The sequence below is a fragment of the Balaenoptera acutorostrata genome, chromosome 17 (genome assembly GCF_949987535.1).
Source record: "Balaenoptera acutorostrata chromosome 17, mBalAcu1.1, whole genome shotgun sequence".
Classification (NCBI taxonomy): domain Eukaryota; kingdom Metazoa; phylum Chordata; class Mammalia; order Artiodactyla; family Balaenopteridae; genus Balaenoptera; species Balaenoptera acutorostrata.
The window spans coordinates 38,499,916-38,519,322 of NC_080080.1; the positions used below are offsets into that span (position 1 = coordinate 38,499,916).

Consider the following 19,407-nt stretch of genomic DNA (forward strand, 5'->3'; position numbering starts at 1 on the left):
TCTGTTCATCCCCATGACTGTGATCTGTGCTATGCGTAAGCATTGAGATGATTAAAAATAATAAAGTTATCAACAATCCAAAGAGTTGAAGCCACAAAAAATTAAAGGAGGTTCATGGTAGACCTCTCTTAGCATAAAACTGACTTGTCTATGGGTGGCAAAGGAATGGGATATGAAGGGAGATTGTTGCAGGGGCAGGGAGGGTGGGAGAAATAAAACGTAATAGAGGGCTTCCCTGGTGGCGCAGTGGTTAAGAATCTGCCTGCCAATGCAGGGCACATGGGTTCAAGCCCTGGTCCGGGAGGATCCCACATGCCATGGAGCAGCTAAGCCCACGAGCCACAACTACTGAGCCCACGTGCCACAACTACTGAAGCCTGCGTGCCTAGAGCCCATGCTCCACAGCAAGAGAAGCCACAGCAATGAGAAGCCCACGCACCACAACGAAGAGTAGCCCCTGCTCACCGCAACTAGAGAAAGCCCGTGCAGCAACGAAGATCCAACACAGTCAAAAATAAATAAATAAATTTATAAAAAAACAAAACAAAACAAAAAAAAACGTGATGGACATTTTTCAGTTCTATACCTCTGAGTATATTGATTTAAAGTAATTAGAAAAGAGTTCAGAGAATATATCACCTTTTTCCAAGTTAAATTCAGGCAACAGTTTAGAAATAGTTAAAGATAAGAAACTAATATTGAATGAGCATCCGCCTTGCCAGGTACTGTATGAAACATACAACCTTGTTATTTTACTTAATTACTGCCCAGATGAATAGAAGTGAGTAATAAGTAGGTTAAATTTGAGATGAATTATATGAGATCAAACACTTGGAATTTTATATGGAATGATAAAATTAATAGCAGTGAGGTCTCCTTGGCCCTGGAATAATTTCCTAAGAGAAGCAGTCACCCTGTGACTGGGCTAATTTGAATTAAGGCTGGAAATCTGACTGCACTGAGAGAATGAGGCAGATGACTGGTAAGTCTTTTCCATCTCTCATTTTCCCTAACAGGCTGGCTTTTGCTCAAATTGAAATTCATGATGTGGAGTATACGTTGTTTCGTGTATTTCTGTGTGCCATTATAAAGCTGTAAGCTGAAATGTGTCTGTATTCCATTAAATGATGGTCATAGCACAGCCAGAAAGCCCTGGTGAGGCCTTTTGGAATTCCAGAGAAGTCATCTCAAGCAGAAACTTTGGTCTCCAAGATTTTTATTAGAAACAAATGAAAGAAAACATAAACAGGCCAATGAGAGAGTGACCTGTAGTGTTCCACAAACCTCGACGCTGTGGATTCTCTCAGTCCTTTAGTGCCCTGTGCTCGGTGCCAGCCTGGAAGAAGTCACTGGAGCTCTAAACCTCACGGGCTGCCTGTGATAGTGGCACTTTACACGGACGTTTATTTTAATGTTGGAAATATGCAGAAAATATCCCTTTTCTCGGTGGCTTGCTGGGTTGTCTGCCTTAGCACATTTTCCCCAAAACCAGCCTAAATAAGATGTGTGAAATAAATCTCTGAAGTTCTCATTTTGTGTCTGCTCATGCACTCTCAGCTGAAAGCATTCCTAAAACCTAAAAAACTTTATTTGAAACATCTTTTCCACCCATCCTTATTTTTTGAGAACGCCACAGAGTATTCCTAAAGAAATTGCTAATGATGATGTAATGCACTATTACATTTATAATACAGAGTTAATCCTGTCAGTGACAGTATTTTTACTTTTTTGGACTCCTTTCAATTTAATCTCTAATGTACATCAATAAAAATGTAGAAAAGAAAAGATTGGGCTTCCCTGGTGGCGCAGTGGTTAAGAATCCGCCTGCCGGTGCAGGGGACACGGGTTCGAGCCCTGGTCCGGGAAGATCCCACATGCCGCAGAGCGACTAAGCCCGTGCGCCACAGCTACTGAGCCTGCGCTCTAGAGCCCGTGAGCCACAACTACTGAAGCCCGAGCGCCTAGAGCCCGTGCTCCACAACAAAGAGAAGCCACCGCAATGAGAAGCCCGTGCACCACAACGAAGAGTAGGCCCTGCTTGCTGCAACTAGAGAAAGCAAGGAAGACCCAACGCAGCCAAAAGTAAATAAATAAATAAATTTATTTTTTAAAAATAGAAAAGATTATTGTTCTTAATCCAGGTAAATTTCCTCATTTGAAATTATGCACTTTACCTACAATTTCATTATCTTCAATAAATGACAATAGCAATTTTTTCCCTTCTTAAAAATTGAGGTATAGTTAATTTACAATGTTGTGTTAATTTCAAGTGTACAGCAAAGAGATTTAGTTATATATATATAATATATACGTATTTTTTTCAGACTCCTTTCCGTTGTAGGTTATTACAAGATATTGAGTATAGTTCCCTGTGCTATACAGTAGGGCCTTGTTGTTTACCTGTTTTATATATAGTAGTGTGTACATGTTAATCCCAAACTCCTAATTTATCTCTCCGACCCCCTGCCCCCTGCTATTCCTTTTGGTAACCACAAGTTTGTTTTCTATGTCTGTGAATCTATTTCTGTTTTATAAATAAGTTCATTTGTATCATTTTTTTTAGATTCCACAAATAAGTGAAAACATACAATATTTGTCTTTCTGTGTCTGATTTACTTCCCTTAATATGATAATCTCTAGGTCCATCCATGTTGCTGCAAATGGCATTATTTCATTCTTTCTATGACTGAGTAATATTCCATTGTATATATATACCACATCTTCTTTATCCATTCATCTGTTGATGGACATTTAGGTTGCTTCCACGTCTTGTCTATAGTGAATAGTGCTGCTATGAACATGGGTGTGCATGTATCTCTTTGAATTATAGTTTCGTCTGGAAGTATGCCCAGGAGTGGGATTGCTGGATCACATGGCAACTCTATTTTTAGTTTTTAAGGAACCTCCATACTGTTCTCCATAGTGGCTGCACCAATTTACATTCCCACCAACAGTGTAGGAGGGTAGGAGGCTTCCTTTTTCTCCACACCCTCTAGCTATTTTTTAATTAACATGAATTACTGGACACTTTCCTTCCTGCCAATGTGGATGGTGGGACAACTTTTCTCTCTATAAAGAAACATTTTTCAAAGTGTCACATCCTCAGATTTTCAAATCCTAATCCCGTGGAATTCACTGTAATTGACATACTTTTCCCCTCCAATTCTACAACTAACGGGGAACGGTCATTTTGGAGAAGTCAATACCTCAAAACGGCTAGAGTTGATTGAGCCCGTGAGCACACTCAACGTGTCCACGTGTTTGAAGCTTGATTGTGACTGACATGAAAGTGCTTTTGTGGTTTGCTTTTTAGCAGTACAATAAAGTTGCCATTATAAGTGGTCAGAAACCACAAGCCAGATATTTACATGTGAGGATCTGTTTGTAGCATTATTATATAAATATGTTCTTTTCATGTCATGGGTTCTTTTTTTTATAAAAGAGTGCTTTCTTTACTACTTTGTCTTCTACTTTCCTATATTATAAACATATACCCTGCTTTCTCTTCAGATCATAGAGGTTAAACAATAAATTGAATATCCAGGCAGGAAAATTGATGAAATTTTCGTTTGCGGACTAGATCAGAGTTTACAAACTGGTGGCCACTGCTGTGTTTTGTTTGGCTCAAAGAATGTATTTTAAAAATACAAATTAATTTCCCATGTTTAAAAATTGGGTAGTGATACACAAAAACTGGATTTTTGTCTTAAAGTATCAGATTTGGTAACACTGGACTTGCAGTTGGCTAGGGCTGAATTCTGGCTGCCGCCTTTCACTGATCTTGTGTACGCCAGGTCACCACGGTTCCACAGCCCCTCATCGCTACAGCCCACCACCCTCATTATTCTTTCTTCTTTAGAGGATTACCTAACTGGCCCCTGGAGACATTTGAGTTTGTGACCTGTGGACCAAAGGTTTTTTTTCTTTCCAGCTTTATCAGATAAGAATATCATATCCATAATCACATTTAAGTAAAGTGTAATTGATTTTTAAAACTTTGGGTTAAATTTGTCTTTTTAGAAGCGGTCATAAAAGGGTAAAAAATGGAGGGAAGTAAATAAATGTGAACAAAATCATTTAAAAACAGCCATACCATAACACATTTAAATAGTTACTGAAGTCTCTTCTGTGCTCTTAAACCTTTAATAAAAAAATTATTATTTGGGGAGAAAGGGAATTTAAGTAAAATGTGCACATATATCTTAATGTTGAAAATTGAAAAAAGGAATGCCAATTTACCTGTTATTCTACAGACACAAAAATCTAAACTCACATGTAAAAGTCTACCCTTGAGTTTAATTGCTAACATATAGAAAGTTGATGCTTAACTTCTGGTTTACTAATCCCCATTAGTAGCTATTACAGAAGATAATCTAAATCAAGTTTGTACATCCTATCCGAATTCTCATATGCCAACTCTTGACCACATTCAGGTAAGCAACTCTTCCATAATTACAGCCAGCTCTTGTGATGTCAGAGTGGAGGTGAATGAAGAACAAACTAAGGTTTATTCCTACGTAGATCAGGAAGCATTAGGGAGCTCAACATCAGGGCACATGTCTACACTTGGGACTGGCACCTCCCCCATGCCTAGACCTGGTTCAGCTGAAGCCAAGGGGATCTTGCTAGGCCTCTATCTGTTTTCATCTAGAAATCCGAATCAGAATGCCCAAGTGTAAGTTTCCTTGTATCAACCTTGACAGGAGATTGTCTCCATTCTGGTTGTTAAACCAAGTGACATTTAATGGCTGAAAAGAGTATAGATGACTCAGCAGTAGGAGTCAGTCCATTATAATTGTTGCTGAGATTCTCCTGACCATAAAGTATTATGATGAAGGCCAAGTGACTACCTTAATACACTGCTCCATGGGCGCACTCTTTTGAACCAAAGAAAATGCTAGAAAAAACTTTTTTGCCCTTTGCTCTTACAGTAGTATTCCTACTATATTTTTTTTTTTTTTTTTTTTTTTTTTTTATTTTTTTGGCTGTGCTGGGTCTTTGGTTCGTGCGAGGGCTTTCTCCAGTTGCGGCAAGTGGGGGCCACTCTTCATCGCGGTGCGGGGACCGCTCTTCATCGCGGTGCGCGGGCCTTTCACTATCGCGGCCCCTCCCGTCGCGGGGCACAGGCTCCAGAAGCGCAGGCTCAGCAGCCGTGGCTCACGGGCCCAGCCGCTCCGCGGCATGTGGGATCCTCCCAGACCAGGGCTCGAACCCGTGTCTCCTGCATTAGCAGGCAGATTCTCAACCACTGCGCCACCAGGGAAGCCCTATATTTTTTTTAATTGATCATTTTATTTCTTTTTTTTATATTTATTTATTTTATTTATTTACTTTCTTTTGGGAGGGGCAGGCTGCATCAGGTCTAGTTGAGGCATGCGGGGTCTTCGTTGAGGCATGTGGGATCTTTCATCACGGCTCGGGCTCTTTGTTGTGGTGCGCAGGCTTCTCTCTAGTTGTGGCGCACGGGCTCCAGGGCGCGTGGGCTTTGTAGTTTGCGGCACAGCGGCTCTCTAGTTGAGGCGCGTGAGCTCAGTAGTTGTGGCGCGCGGGCTTAGTTGCCCCATGGCATGTGGGATCTTAGTTACCCAACCAGGGATTGAACCTGCGTCCCCTGCATTGGAAAGCGGGTTCTTTACCACTGGACCACCAGGGAAGTCCCCCTGCTATATTTTTTTTCCCATAACCACTGTTTGAATTTTGGTACGTTATCTTTCATATGCTACGTTTTACCTTTTTTTTTTTTTAATGCATTATGATCATTGTGGTCACAATGCCTCTGGAGTCACTGTGTTCACTGTGTAATGAATTTAACTCCAGTGTCCAGGATCACGCTGTATAGACAAGTGTCTGGGAGCACTCTCTGTGTAGACCCATGTCCTGTGAAGGCCAGGATGGAAAAGGATTCATGAACCTCTGCCCAAATATGCCTGTAGTCAAAAATGTACACAAAACTCTGAGTGCTGGAAGTTAGTGCTCAGTGGTTAACTATAGTTTAATAAGTTACAAGTGTGTTCTGTTTTAATGCTTTTGAACTATTGATCTTGAAATACTCTATTTTTAAATATTAAATTTTACTATAGGAATAAAAGTGTAATAGTTTTTCCCCCATTGTACATGTTTATTAAGCAATGGTTGTTGATGTAGCAACAACTAGACAGGGTTGAGTTTGACAGATCTCTGATTGCAAATATATATGGGAGCACTTCAGTTTATTTATTTTTTCTCATTTAAAAAATTTACTTCTGTTCTTAGAAGTCATGTTATTAGCTGTTGCTCAGAAACTGTCTTTTTCTCAGCATAGCTCTCATTTTAACCATGTTTTGCAAGATAAATGAGTTATAAGTAGATGTATCTTAATAGGATGTTCTTTTTTATTACTTTCTTTGATAAACTTATTCTCTTATCTAAAAATTTTGTCGAAAATCACATGTTCTCTTAAAACTTAAAAAAAATGCATCAGACATATAAATTCTTTCAGAAAGTAAAGGTAGCATATTTATGTTTCATAAAACTCTATTTTATGGCAATTGATATAATTTGATGCTTATAGTATATTTCAAGTTTATTGTTACCAGTCATGTCCTTTTTGCTTTTAGCAGTGAAATTATCTCCTACATAACATTCTTCCCTCTTCCTTCTGAAAGTGAAATTATTTATGAGGTGGTGGTTTAGCAACAAGAAGAGAAGGAAAATGATGCCTTTCTTACTCCAAGGGAGAAATGGAGTGTCGTGTACTAGAAAGAGCTCTGGACTGGAATGAGGAAATATGCATGCTGGTTCCAGCTGTGCTGTAATATAAATGTTTGTTAGATGAATGGATCAGCTTCTTTGGACCTCAGTTTCCCAATTATAAAGTTTAGAACCTAGAGTAGATTATCTCTGTGTCTACTATTAGCTCTAAAATTTCCTTATTCCGTGTAAGCAATGTCTACCTTCTTACTGGAATCCTTTGCTGTGAAATGGTCAGTTCAAGTATTGTTATAATGGAATGCGTTTGGTATGTGTCAGTGTAATGATACTTCACCTATTTTTTGTTGTTGATCTATCTCCCTCCACTTGGAAACATTCCTTACCTAATTACACAGGCAGTCAGTAATGGGAGTTGGGAGTGAGGTCTTGATTTTTATCCCTTTTCTAATGCTCTAACATGTGAAATTAGTTTCCATGAATTATTTGGTCCAAATCTGAAATAGAAATTTATCATACATTTTTATGCTTGTCCCAAACTCAATTCTTAATGTAACGGGCCACATATCTATACATTAATTTATCTTCAGAAAATATTGCTTTAATGTTTTAAAGCCATGCCACACAATAAACTCATGCTTGGTGGACATTTCCCATGCTCTGTTTATTTTGTGTGAAGCCCCATTCCTATAAATAACCTGCTCAGGAAAAATTTGCAAGGACATAGCTCAACTTGAATGAGAGAGAGCTCGGTTGAAAAAAAGATGGAAAAAACATATGTGGATTCCAGCTTATCTTGAATGAGTGTTCTGGCGTGGATTTTTTTATTTTGTTTTAAATCAATTGCCAGAACACCAGATATAGTTACATTCAAGCTTAACTGATTTAATGGATTATAATTCAGATTCATTAAAATTATATCTATGAAGAATTTTTAATGACATGGCAAACTGTAATACAGTAACTGAGGAAACTGAGAAAAGAAATTTTGCATTACAGTTTGATCTCAACCAGAGGGAAATAAACACACAAACATATTAACTGTGGTTCTTTCCTAGATGATGAGATTATTTTATAATGATTTTTCTTTCTGTATTTTTGCTTTAAAAAAAATAAGAAATTCAACTAATAGTTTTTGTCAAATATTTAAAATACAAGTAATGTTGTGGGGTTTTGTTTTTTGTTTTTGTATTATTGCAAATTTGGATCTTCCCTTGCCTCTACTCATGACTCCATAAGAGGAACAGCTCAGATTCAACTTAACCCCACACACACCTGAGGCCATAGCAGTAGGTCATGGCACAGTTGTGAGGCTGAGGTTTCAGTAGCATCAATAATGGGAAAGAGGGTCTTCAACATCACAAGGGTCAGCAAATGCAGGAGATCCCACCAACACTTTTATTTATGTGCTGAGTACTAGCTACACATGGGAGATCTTCAAAGAATAAGGCATATCTCAGAGTAAAAGGAACTGATAATCTTTTGCAGGAGACAGGCAAAAAAAATCTTAAGTGTAACAAAAAAGTTATATATTATAAGGGGTAATCACACATATGGGTGGAGTGATCAACTCAGTCTGGGGGAATCCAGAGGTGATGCTTGAGTCTAGAGTTGGGTGAAAGGATGGAGGCAGGGTTGCCCAGGGAATAGCTTGTATAAAAGTCCTTTAGCATGAAACTCAATGGGGGTTCTGGGAATTATGATTATTTTAGTAAGAGTGGACATAGAATATAAAAGAGATTGAGGGCAAACGAGGCAAGGAAGTTGTCAGGAGTAAAGTCATGGCTGTCTTTGAATGTCATGCTTAGTAGTTTGGCCTTTGTCTCTGGATGGCTAGAAGCCATTGAGAGGTTTTAAAGCTGTGGATTTACATTAGATTTCCATTTTAGAAAGATGACTCCTGGGGCTTCCCTGGTGGCGCAGTGGTTGAGAATCTGCCTGCTAATGCAGGAGACACGGGTTCGAGCCCTGGTCTGGGAAGATCCCACATGCCACGGAGCAGCTGGGCCCGTGAGCCACAGCTGCTGAGCCTGCGCGTCTGGAGCCTGTGCCCCGCAACGGGAGGGGCCGCGATAGTGAAAGGCCCGCGCACCGCGATGAAGAGCGGTCCCCGCACTGCGATGAAGAGTGGCCCCCACTTGCCACAACTAGAGAAAGCCCTCGCACGAACCGAAGACCCAGCACAGCCAAAAATAAATAAATAAATAAATAAATAAATAAAATTAAAAAAAAAAAAAAGAAAGATGACTCCTAGTGCTGTGGGGAAGGGGTAGTGAAATGGGAGGCTCCAGAGGGAAGCTACTTTAATGGTCTAAGCCTGAGGTGAAGCTGACCTGAACCATGACAAGGGAATGAAGAGGGGATGGACTTGAGAGACAGTGAAATCCAGACTTAACAGACCCAGTAGCCTGTTGGATGTGTGGTGTGAAGGAGAGGGGGTACCAGGAGGAGCCTTAGGATACTGGTGCCCAATAGAGGTATCACTGGAATAGGGATTATGGGAGGAGATGATGGGAATTAATGTTTCCGTTTGGAATATATTTAAAGTTAAGACTTCCTCCTTTTCATCCTTTCTTCTTTCCTTCCCATCTATCTCTTTCTGCCTTTCCATCCCTTCTTCCTTCCTTCCTTCCTTCCTTCCCTCCTTCCTTCCTTTCTTTTCTCTTCATTCATTCATTTAGTAAACTCTTATTAAGCCCTCACTGTATACCATGCACTATCCCAGTCACTGTCATAGGTTCATTGTAAACCAGGCCAATTTCCATGAATCCTCAACCATGAGGGGCAAGAGGCCATCTCCACAGCCCCAGCCACTGGGTGTCTCTGACCAGGACACAGATAGTCAGGGCTAAGACTACTTAACTCCTTTCAAATGGCGTTGCATAATATATGTTTTTATATTTGGAAGCACCACTAATGGCCATTTTCTTTCTAGGTAGTGCCATTATTTCTGTTATGTTTCTGAAAGAAAATTTGAGAGCCTCAGATTTACTAGGTAAGTAATTATTTAATTCATGTAATTAAAACACTGCTCGATGAGGAAATAAATAATCCTATCCAATAAAAATATGTGTTTTAAAAACAGGAAGCATATTACTGAAATGGATATAGTCTCATCTAGAGGCGAACATTATTCTGTCTTGGAACTGCCATCTGCTCTTTGACAAGAAATACGTGCACCTTCATTATACCCTCTGCCCATGCCATTGACCACAGCAAATCATTATTTTACAGTATTATTATTATGAATGTTATGAAATTTTTATGAACATAATAAAATCCAAGAAAACTAATAGAGTATTCCACTTCATAGGACATATTTGATAGATTGTTTTATGAAAGTACTACATAAAAATGAAAACCACATACAAAAATTAGATGCACCAAATAACTGCTTAATTTCTATTTAGCCCTTTCCAGAAGAAGTAACATAGAATGTTGATCTTCAAAATTTTATTTAGAAATACAGCTATTAATGGAAAATCACAGTAGCCTTCCTGGCTGTAAAAGATTTCCGCTATATGGCAAAGCCATCACATTTTGATTGTATCTTCTACCTCTAGTTGGAAATATCATTAGTGAGAAGAATTATAGAGCTTCATATTTTCTTCCTTGACAAAATCCTGTGTGAATTACTGCTGACATATGATAATGAGTATGATACTTTAGAAACTTTAAATAAATCTATGTCTACTCAGTTCCAAAGAGATCATTTTTAAAAAATTTTGAGCTTAAATGTGACACCGGTGTTGGTATGTTGAACATTTGTTTCCCTGATCATGTTTCCCTTGAGCCTAGTGTCTTGAAAGAGTTTTCACTTTTTCTTTTTCTTCCTTGGTTTGATCCTGCTAGTAGAGTTTTTAGTCAACATTGTCAAATTTTCATGGTTAAAATGTTTTTCCAAATGCATTCATATGTGAATTCAAATATATTATTTTTCTGTACTCTTTTTTCGTATTATGATTATGGACTCATTTGGGGAGGTTGTATGGAATCAGAAATAAGAATGAGCAATGCCTGAGTTTTATAGATTAAAACAATTAGGTCCTCCATTATGTTCCTCATTTATCAAATGTCTTAGGGAAACTTTAAATCATTTGATCTAACATATGTCATCTTTTGTAGTGAATGGTTGGTTAATGTTTAAATAAATGTAAGGTATTTAATGAGGTAATACAGATGGATGTAAAGGAAAACTTGCCAATTATCATGAACCCTTGTGATAAAAAGATGATTAAGACAGAATCCCTGCCTTCAAATAATACAGTCAATGATAAAATATATACAAAAACACCTTTTTTTAAAAGCAGAAAATAATATGTATCATAATGCCTTGAGCCTTTAGTTTAGAGCAGGGTTTCTCAACCTCAGCACTACTAACATTTTAGGCTGGATAATTCATCCTAGGGGGCTGTCCTGTGCGTTGTAGGGTGTTCAGCAGCATTCCTTTTGGCCTTTACCCAGTAGATGCCAGTAGCACACTTTGCCCCAGTTATGACTACCAAAAATGACTTCAAACACTGTCAAATCTCCCCTGGGGGGGCAAAATTGCCTCCGGTTGAGAACCACTGGTTTAGAATAAAGAGAGATTACTCTAGCTGGGAAGCTCAAAGAGAATTTTCTACAGCAGAGGTACCATTTGAATCGGTTCTGACAGCTGAATAGGACAGGCATGGGCCACAGCCCAGCATTTGGAGAATGACATACAGAGGGAATAACACGAGAAGTGTTGACAAAGGTATAAAAAAGTAAGGCAAGTTTCTATGTAATACTGTACTACAACCACTGCCAATGAGGATTAGGAAAAAAATTAATGAAAGTCATAACTATAGAAAGGGAAGAAATAGAAATAGCAATAGGTGCCAATGATTTGATTTTATACTTAGAAAACCCTATCAACTAAACGTTGCTAAAAGCAGTATACTAGCTCGACATCGAAGGATATAAATTAAACTCACTCTCAAGGGTTCAAATCTGTATTCAACTTCTGCAGTCAACTGTGTGGCCAACGTATTACTTAACTTCTCTAAGCCTCAGTTTGCTGACAAATATAGACGACTGTTTTGGTGGGAGGGGGTTGTTTGTTTTTTGTTTTTTAATTTTTGGCTGCACCACGCGGCTCGCAGCATGCGGGATCTCAGTTCCCCAACCAGGGATGGAAGCCATGCCCCCTGCAGTGGAAGCATGGAATCTTAACCACTGGACTGCCAGGGAAGTCCCTAGAGGACTGTTTTAAGGGTCAAACTGGATAATTGATACAAGCACTTTGAGAAATGTAAAGCCCTGTTAATAAAATTGGTATTATTTCTGTGATCAACTTCATTACCAAGAGGTAATACTAAAACGTAAGAAATAGGAAACACACACACATACACACATAACAAAAAAAAACACAAACAAAAACCTCTATTAATTCTTTGATTCTTTGCTAATTTCTCTTACTTTAATAACAGTCAACATTTATTAAATATTTATCCCTTTCAGGTACTGTGTTTTACATGAACCACCTCATTTAAATGGAGGAACAATCCATTTATAGAACTGATATTTAGGTTAAATAACTTAACCAAGGTCAAATAATTAGTCAGCGGTGGACCAGTGTTCTAATAATGGCAGCCTGATTTAACTATAGCATAATGGGTGAGGGTAAGTCTCTAGTGTCAGAGAGCTATGTGACCTTTGCTAAGTTACTTAGTCTCTTTAAGCCGCATTTCCTCAACCTTAAAATGAAGTATTACCTACCTCATAGGATTAAATGAGTTCATTTATGTAAATCTCTGAGAACGGGGTCTGTCATGTAATAAGTCCTCAATAATGTCAGCTATTATTATCCTTATTACTAACACCATCACCCACCACTACTGGTTCACGAGAGGAAACCTTGATTAGGATATTCTAACGAACTTTAGCAATCCAGGTAACATTTCGCACAACTCTGGTTGAGTTTTTTTAGCCTTTTAACTTAATGCTTTTTGAGCAGGGATATATCTGATGTCACATTTGTTTCCTCCTGTAATTAAAAGTGATCAATTCTTGACTTGAATCTAGAGTCACAGGAATAAGAAAGGGTTTAGTCACCGATTCCATACCCATGCTTCCAACAGCAATATCATACGATTATCATGATCTGAGATGTAATAACCCATTTCGTGCTTGGGGAAGGACTTTTCCCCAACTGTACTCAGTAATGTGTTAAGTCACCTGTATTTTCATTGGGCCTGTACTGCTGTTGCCTTGAGAAATTTTGGCTCTTTCCATTAAAAGCTAAAAATGTTTTTTTTTTCTTTACAGGGACTAAAATCAAACAGGGAAAAGAGTAGTTAATGGCATTTTTTGAAAGATTAACGTATAAGCATGCTAAAAACTAAATCGTCAAAATGTGCAAAAGAAAATCATTTACTTTTCCCTGCTTCAAGCAAATGAAAGTTTGTTTTTCATGATGGAACAAATGAAGATTTTTTTGGACCATGTGGAAACAAGCTGAATTAATTTATTGCCAAATGTTGCTCTGTGGCTATGAAGCATTTCAGCACTGGCCTCAAAAAATGACCTCACAAAAGCTATGTCTGAAAGGAATCGCCAACTATTATTAACTCAATGACAGGCTTTGGACCGTGCTCTGATTCTTAGTGGATTAATAATTTTAAATTATTTTAATGATTATTTTTCCTCTAAAAAGCACCAAATTTCTCTCCCCTTCAAGCAGCCAGAACTATAGTATTTTCCCCCTCTTCTCCCTTAGTCATCAAAAATACTGAATCTAATAGTCTGTGAGATCCTAGTTGATTTAATCCAGATAGCGTCATCATAAAAAGAAAAATTATAGTCAATTCATCAGCACTCTCCAGAGACCAGTAACTTGATTATTTCAAGTCACCTATAAATGGTTTCCCCAGATAGAATGTCAAGAGATTAATAGTGAGACAAAGACCACCTGCTTCTTTCCTACTCCCACACCAGAGGTCAGCTTGGTTGGAAGCCAGTATCTAGGATACAGATCTAGCCAAACAAACCATCATTTCTGGTTGAGAGGACAGATTGGCTATTTGGTCTTAAAGTTGTGTCAAGAATGGTAGACTTTCTGATGCTAGATTCAGAACTATTTGGATTCACTATATTATTGAGACTTCCCAATCCAGGGCTCCTTTGGGATTTAGCTGCCTTCAGCCTGGGGAATCTGGAAAGATTGTACTGAGGGGAAGGCATCCTTTGGTGTTAAGAGGTCCAGTTTATGCTGTGACTCCTGGTAACCCACAAAAGCAATAGCTGGACCCCCATTGATCAAGAGGCATATTTCAGGTTCCAAGAGAACCAGCCAGCAGTGTTGGTTGACATCAGGTTAGCTGAATTTTTAAAACTCTTAAGGCTACCAGAAGTCAGGTCAAGCCAGATTCCAGAAGCTAGCTAAAAGGCAGTTAACACTAGCTGGCATTGAGCCGGAGAGTGGGGGCAAAATTAAAGGAGATTTCAGTTTTACTTAAGGAGAAGAGTGGGCTGGGAAACCAGATGTCAGTTGAGGAAGAACTGTGCAAGTAGACCCTAGAATCCAAGGCTTGCACAGGTGAGGAACTCAGCGGGTTGGAGATGCCGGTGAACAGAAGCATAAGAAGGGGCCTGATTCTAGGCTGTTTTCCCTTCCAGCACTTTTATATTTCAACTTCAGTCCACAAGTATCTATAGGAGACTTTTGCAACAGAACTTCAGTAGCCTCTTGAAACAGAGGCTGCATTCTCACAGCTGGATCCAGTTAAATGTCAGGCATTTCTCAGAGTATAAAACATTCCTCAAAACACTCCTTCAGGATGATATAAATGGTCAAATATGTTTAGAAAATATTACAGCCATATCCTCCCTAAGGAGATTCACAATGAACACTAACACATTGAGGACCTCAGGGGTCTTCCAGTAAAAGAACTATTTAAGTTGGCTTAACTCACCTCTTTCCAAATAGATTTGACTTGAGACCTTTTTTGGTGGAGGGTCCATCTTATGAAACTGGGTTCTAGGGAACACCAGTTAGGAGACGCTCTTCTAAAGGAACCTCAGGGCCAGTCAGGGACCCCAGGGACCACTGCCAGGAGGAGTTAGTTCCTTCCATCCCCAGTGGGGATGCTTCATCCAGCCTCAGGTTATGCTCGGTACAACTCCTGGGTGCCACTCGCTGAGACTACAATGTGAAGGACAGCCGTGAGTTGTCCGTTCATCAGCTCCGGTCCGTTTAGCTAGAAAATCCCAGACAAGAGAGTTATTCCTTCTGTGACTCAATTTCCTCCTATGTCAAATGTGGCTAGTAATAGTTTAACAGTATCCAATATTATGTATTATATAATATATAATATACATATAGTATATGTTAGTATAGTAACATGGTGGTATAGTTATTTTTTGCAGGCTTTTTTGTAAGAATTATTATATGTGTATAAAGCATTTAGAATTGTGCTAAGTATTAGCTATCACTATTATAGTTCTTATTATCATCACATTTCTGTATGACGGTGATCATAATATAACTCTCATGTCAGCCACAATTGTCTATGAAATCTATAGTTTTAAGAACATCACTTAACAAGAATGATACCTTCCCTTGCCCTCCGAGGATACCTAGTCTATCTACTATAAAGAGCAGGGATGCGTTTGTTTCCCTGCTTTGTACATATGACAAGTTTATAGAAAGAGATTTTATTAATACTTGTGTACTGTATCAAGCTAAATCTGAAACTCCCATCAGATCATTATAGACTTTTTATGTGACTTGAGTCGTATTTGATGAGAAAATGTATTTGCTGCAGGTCTGGGCGTGAGGGTGGTAGTTGAGACCACATCCCTGTATCGTGGGTCGTATCCAGCATCCCATGGTTGACCCCCACCTGCAGCTTACCCACTGCTGCCCGACGGCTCCACCTTTGGTCCCCTCCAATAGCCAGCTCTTGGTGCTTTGTGCACCAGTTCCCTGAGGTTAGCAGTGGGTAGCAAACATAGCACTGGTAGTGTTTCTTCTTCTCTGTGTTCTCTCAGTTATGTCTTTGCTTTCTTTTGCCTTCTTTTAAGACCAGTGGAGAGAAGTCTTCACTAGGCAGTCAGGAGATGCCAGCCAAGTCCTTCCTATCCTGCCCTTCTATTCTCAAATTGAGTTGTTAACCCTGTAGAGACAGCCCCAGGGACAGTCCCTGGTCATCCCTAGACTGCAATATTAGAGATACGAGTTTGGATTAATTTTGAAGCTTGACTCAGATGGTCTTTGACCCTTGGCAGTCAGCATCCTAAGCTGGATCTGTCCCAGGGTCCTTTGTCACATCAGGTCTCCAGATGAGCTTTCAAACATATTCAGTTCCCCAGACTGGCCTCTTGCAGAGCCAAATTCCTGGAGTCTAGCAGGTATGATAAGTTAATTTGTACCTAGAAATGAGGACACTGCGTCACAGAGGGATAATCAACTTGCCTGGGCCCTTCCAGCTAACAGTAGCAGTGAAATTTGAATTCTGTGGAGCTAGTCTCAGCTTGGATTAGACTTCTCTTATCCAAGTCTTGACCTGACATTTAACCATTTCCCTGGGCCAAGGGCATGTCAAGTGCTGCTTTCTTTCCTTTAGGATCTTATACTTCTAGAGTACTCCTTTGGTCAAATGGGCCAACAAAAGGTAAACTAGCAAGTTTTCTAAGTCAGAAATCTGTGCCTTTCAAAAGAAGGAATATTTGTGGCTTGACTGAAATAAAAATAGCAGGAACTGATGTTTCATGCCACTTTTAGAAAAAGGTGGGATGCAAATATATTTTACAGAAATTTATTGAAGGACTAGCTAATGGCTACCTTCAACACTTTTAAACACTTACGTTAATGTGAACATGACTCATGAAGCAGAGAGTAAATCACACAGAAAAATAAAAATGACACCAAAGAAACAAACAAATGACAGGTAGCAGCTATCCAGAACTGCCTTTGTAAACGTCGGAAGTTGCTGAAATTAAAATTATTAAGAAGAAAGAATATATGACCTCCTGAGCTGCCACAGAGTTACTCACTAGTCTTGCAGTGACATGAGGTACAGATGAGATAATACATGTGAAAAAGTACTTTGAAAGGATAATTGTAAAACCGTCAGTCATTTTATTTGTTTTTAAGGAGTTTTGGAATGCAGTGAAGATCTACATTGGTGGAAATGGGCACAGTATGCAAATGTGGAAGCAGATGTGAAACAGGGAGGGATGTGCCCGGATGTGAAACAGGGACCATATTGGAAATAACACTGCCTCCACAAAATGGAATACTATGCAGACTCTGAAACAATGAGGCCACCCTGCATATAATGATGTGAAACATTCTGCAAAGATGTTCTGTTAGGTAGAAAAAAAGCAAGATACAGAAAAGTGTGTATAATAAGCTACTATCATTTGCATAAAAAACCAAAACACATGCACTCTCACACACACCTGCCTAAAACATCTCTGAAAAGAAAACCTCAAGAACCAGCAGCAGTAGCTAACTTTGAGGAGGGGACCTAGTGAGCCCCAAGGGTGTGAGACAGATTTAACTTTTCACTGATCCCTCTTGTGTGGCTTTTGAATTTTTTACCATATGCGTGTGTTACCCATTCAAAACTAAATGTTCTAAAAAGGAAATTTAATTGACACTAGATGCAGTTAGATGAGATAAAGAAATGACTGGCAGAGGAACTCAATATAGATAAGAAATCTGGATTTCACAAAAGTAAATTGGAAGTCTCTGAGACTTTGAAATTGTATTCAATGCATTTATTCTACTTTACTATACCAAGTTTAGAAAAGTGGTTTTTTTTAAATCCCTTCTTCTAAGAATGAAATATTGAACAATTATCTTATAAGATCTTTTTTTTTTTTTCCAAAGAAAGGACAGAGCTGACCAATAATTTTGTCCAGGTTCTTATGTATGGTTTTTATTATTTTCGTTTCATTGAAATGCTTAATAATGTATATTGTTTTCTTTTTAAAAATTCTCATTAGAAAATAGCTTTTAAAATTGTGTATATGATTTCTGTCTTCACAAAGTATTACAGAATAAATTGTTGCATTAGAGTAAGCTTATTTTATAGCTCCTACAGCACCATGAATAGCTATTGTCCAGCTTGTGTAAAAAATCAAATGAATTCTCAGAAACTAGAGTTCAAAACTCTAAGTCATTTGGTTAAGAGCAACAGGAAATTGATGTCTTCAAATTGTGAGATTTTATAGACACACCAAATTGTTCCAGGTTGGAGTGAATGCTGGTTGTAAATTATATACACAACAATGCTGACCTCAGTGGTGAAACAGGTTGAATTATGTTTTCATGTGTGCTATCCGAAAAATGCTACATAAACCAGTTTTTCTCAGGCTGCTAATTATTAATAAATAAGCAGTTTTCCATGTTATTTGGAAAGGCAAGTCCCCTTCTTCTGTGGCCACTCCTCCCCCCACACATTCCCTTCCTCCATTATTACAGTATAAGTAACGTTAAGGTGATGACAGTAACACATTCCTACATAGGTTTATTATGTGGTATTTTACCAAGCTATCCCTGGAATTCTAGATTTTAAATTGGATCAAATAAATCTTACAGCAGAGTCATCTTTCACCTTCGTTATTTCTGCTAAAAGGACTCCAATAAATGGCAATGATTAAGGTATTCATTTACCAGAGTTTCAAAGTATAAAATACCCAAGTTTGTGTGTGTGAAGGACCCAAAGATGACTAGGTGCAGAGTAGATCATCATCAGGTGATGGATTTCCCCACTCTCTGGGCTCTGCCATCTAGATCTAGATGGATCTAGATTCATCGTGCCCTTACTGGTCCACGTGGAAACAAACAGCCAGGTTGGATGTGTTTTCATGTCTCCATATGCATGCGTTCTGATCTTCCCCATCTTTGAGGAAAGCTTCTCTGAAGAGGCCAGGATTCATCTGGAACAACAGAGAAAAATCAGAATTTATGTCCTACCGCATCCGTTCCCTAGCCCTTATCCCCCTTTAAAAGTAATGCCGTCGGGTGAATGCATGATGCTATCTGGGGATGGTTTGATGAATTGTATTTTAATAGACATGGACTTTTATGAGTAATGCTTAGTCTATAGGTAATGTTTACATAAACAAAAAGACTTAAATGTCCCTTTTCAACTTGTTTGTCTTTTCAATTTTATTTAAAGGTATGACACTGGCATTTGCAGGAACATATTTATTGGTGAACTTTGCTCCAAATATAACTCAGGATATCTCCGCAAGAACAGTACAGTATTACTTTGTTGGCTGGCAGTTCATGACCTACGGGGTAAGAATTCTAAAAATTTTACTGTTGCAGAGGCAATATTATCTAGACCACTGGTACATGCAGATGCTGGAGAACTAATATAATCTTTTCTTCTCAGCATTAATATCTCATTAAAATGTAAATATATTTGACCAGTACTAAAGTATTTCAATCACTAAATCAGCAATAAAAGCACCCCTGTTTCCCAGGTATTCTGTCCTTGGGGGTGACCTATCACTGGAACAATTTCCACAATTTAATGGAATTTAACCTGGCAAATTCCAGAGCAAAATATTTTAGGACAATTCAGAGTAAAAACAAACAAACAAAAAAACTCTCTTCCCAGGTCAAAGGAAAGCACCTGAAGACACATTTTACTTCACTGAATTTTATCCAAGATAGGTATTCCCTTCAAAAAAGCATTCTTTGAGACCAATGCAGTAGCCTGTCTTAGGAGAAGCAGA

General features: G+C 38.7%; 1 protein-coding gene across 3 annotated transcripts in view; it reads left to right on the plus strand.

Moving 5' to 3' along the window:
* The window catches only part of NIPAL2 (NIPA like domain containing 2), a 75,031-nt gene that overhangs the window by 30,223 nt on the left and 25,401 nt on the right, over nucleotides 1–19,407 (plus strand). For all 3 annotated transcript variants that reach the window (XR_009005810.1, XM_028164629.2, XM_057532159.1), the window contains 2 exons: nucleotides 9,623–9,682; nucleotides 18,843–18,964. Coding sequence is in view for 2 of the 3 variants with exons in the window: in XM_028164629.2 (XP_028020430.2) it covers nucleotides 9,623–9,682; nucleotides 18,843–18,964 (182 nt within the window). In the remaining variant the exon portion in view is untranslated. The remainder of the gene's footprint in view (nucleotides 1–9,622; nucleotides 9,683–18,842; nucleotides 18,965–19,407) is intronic.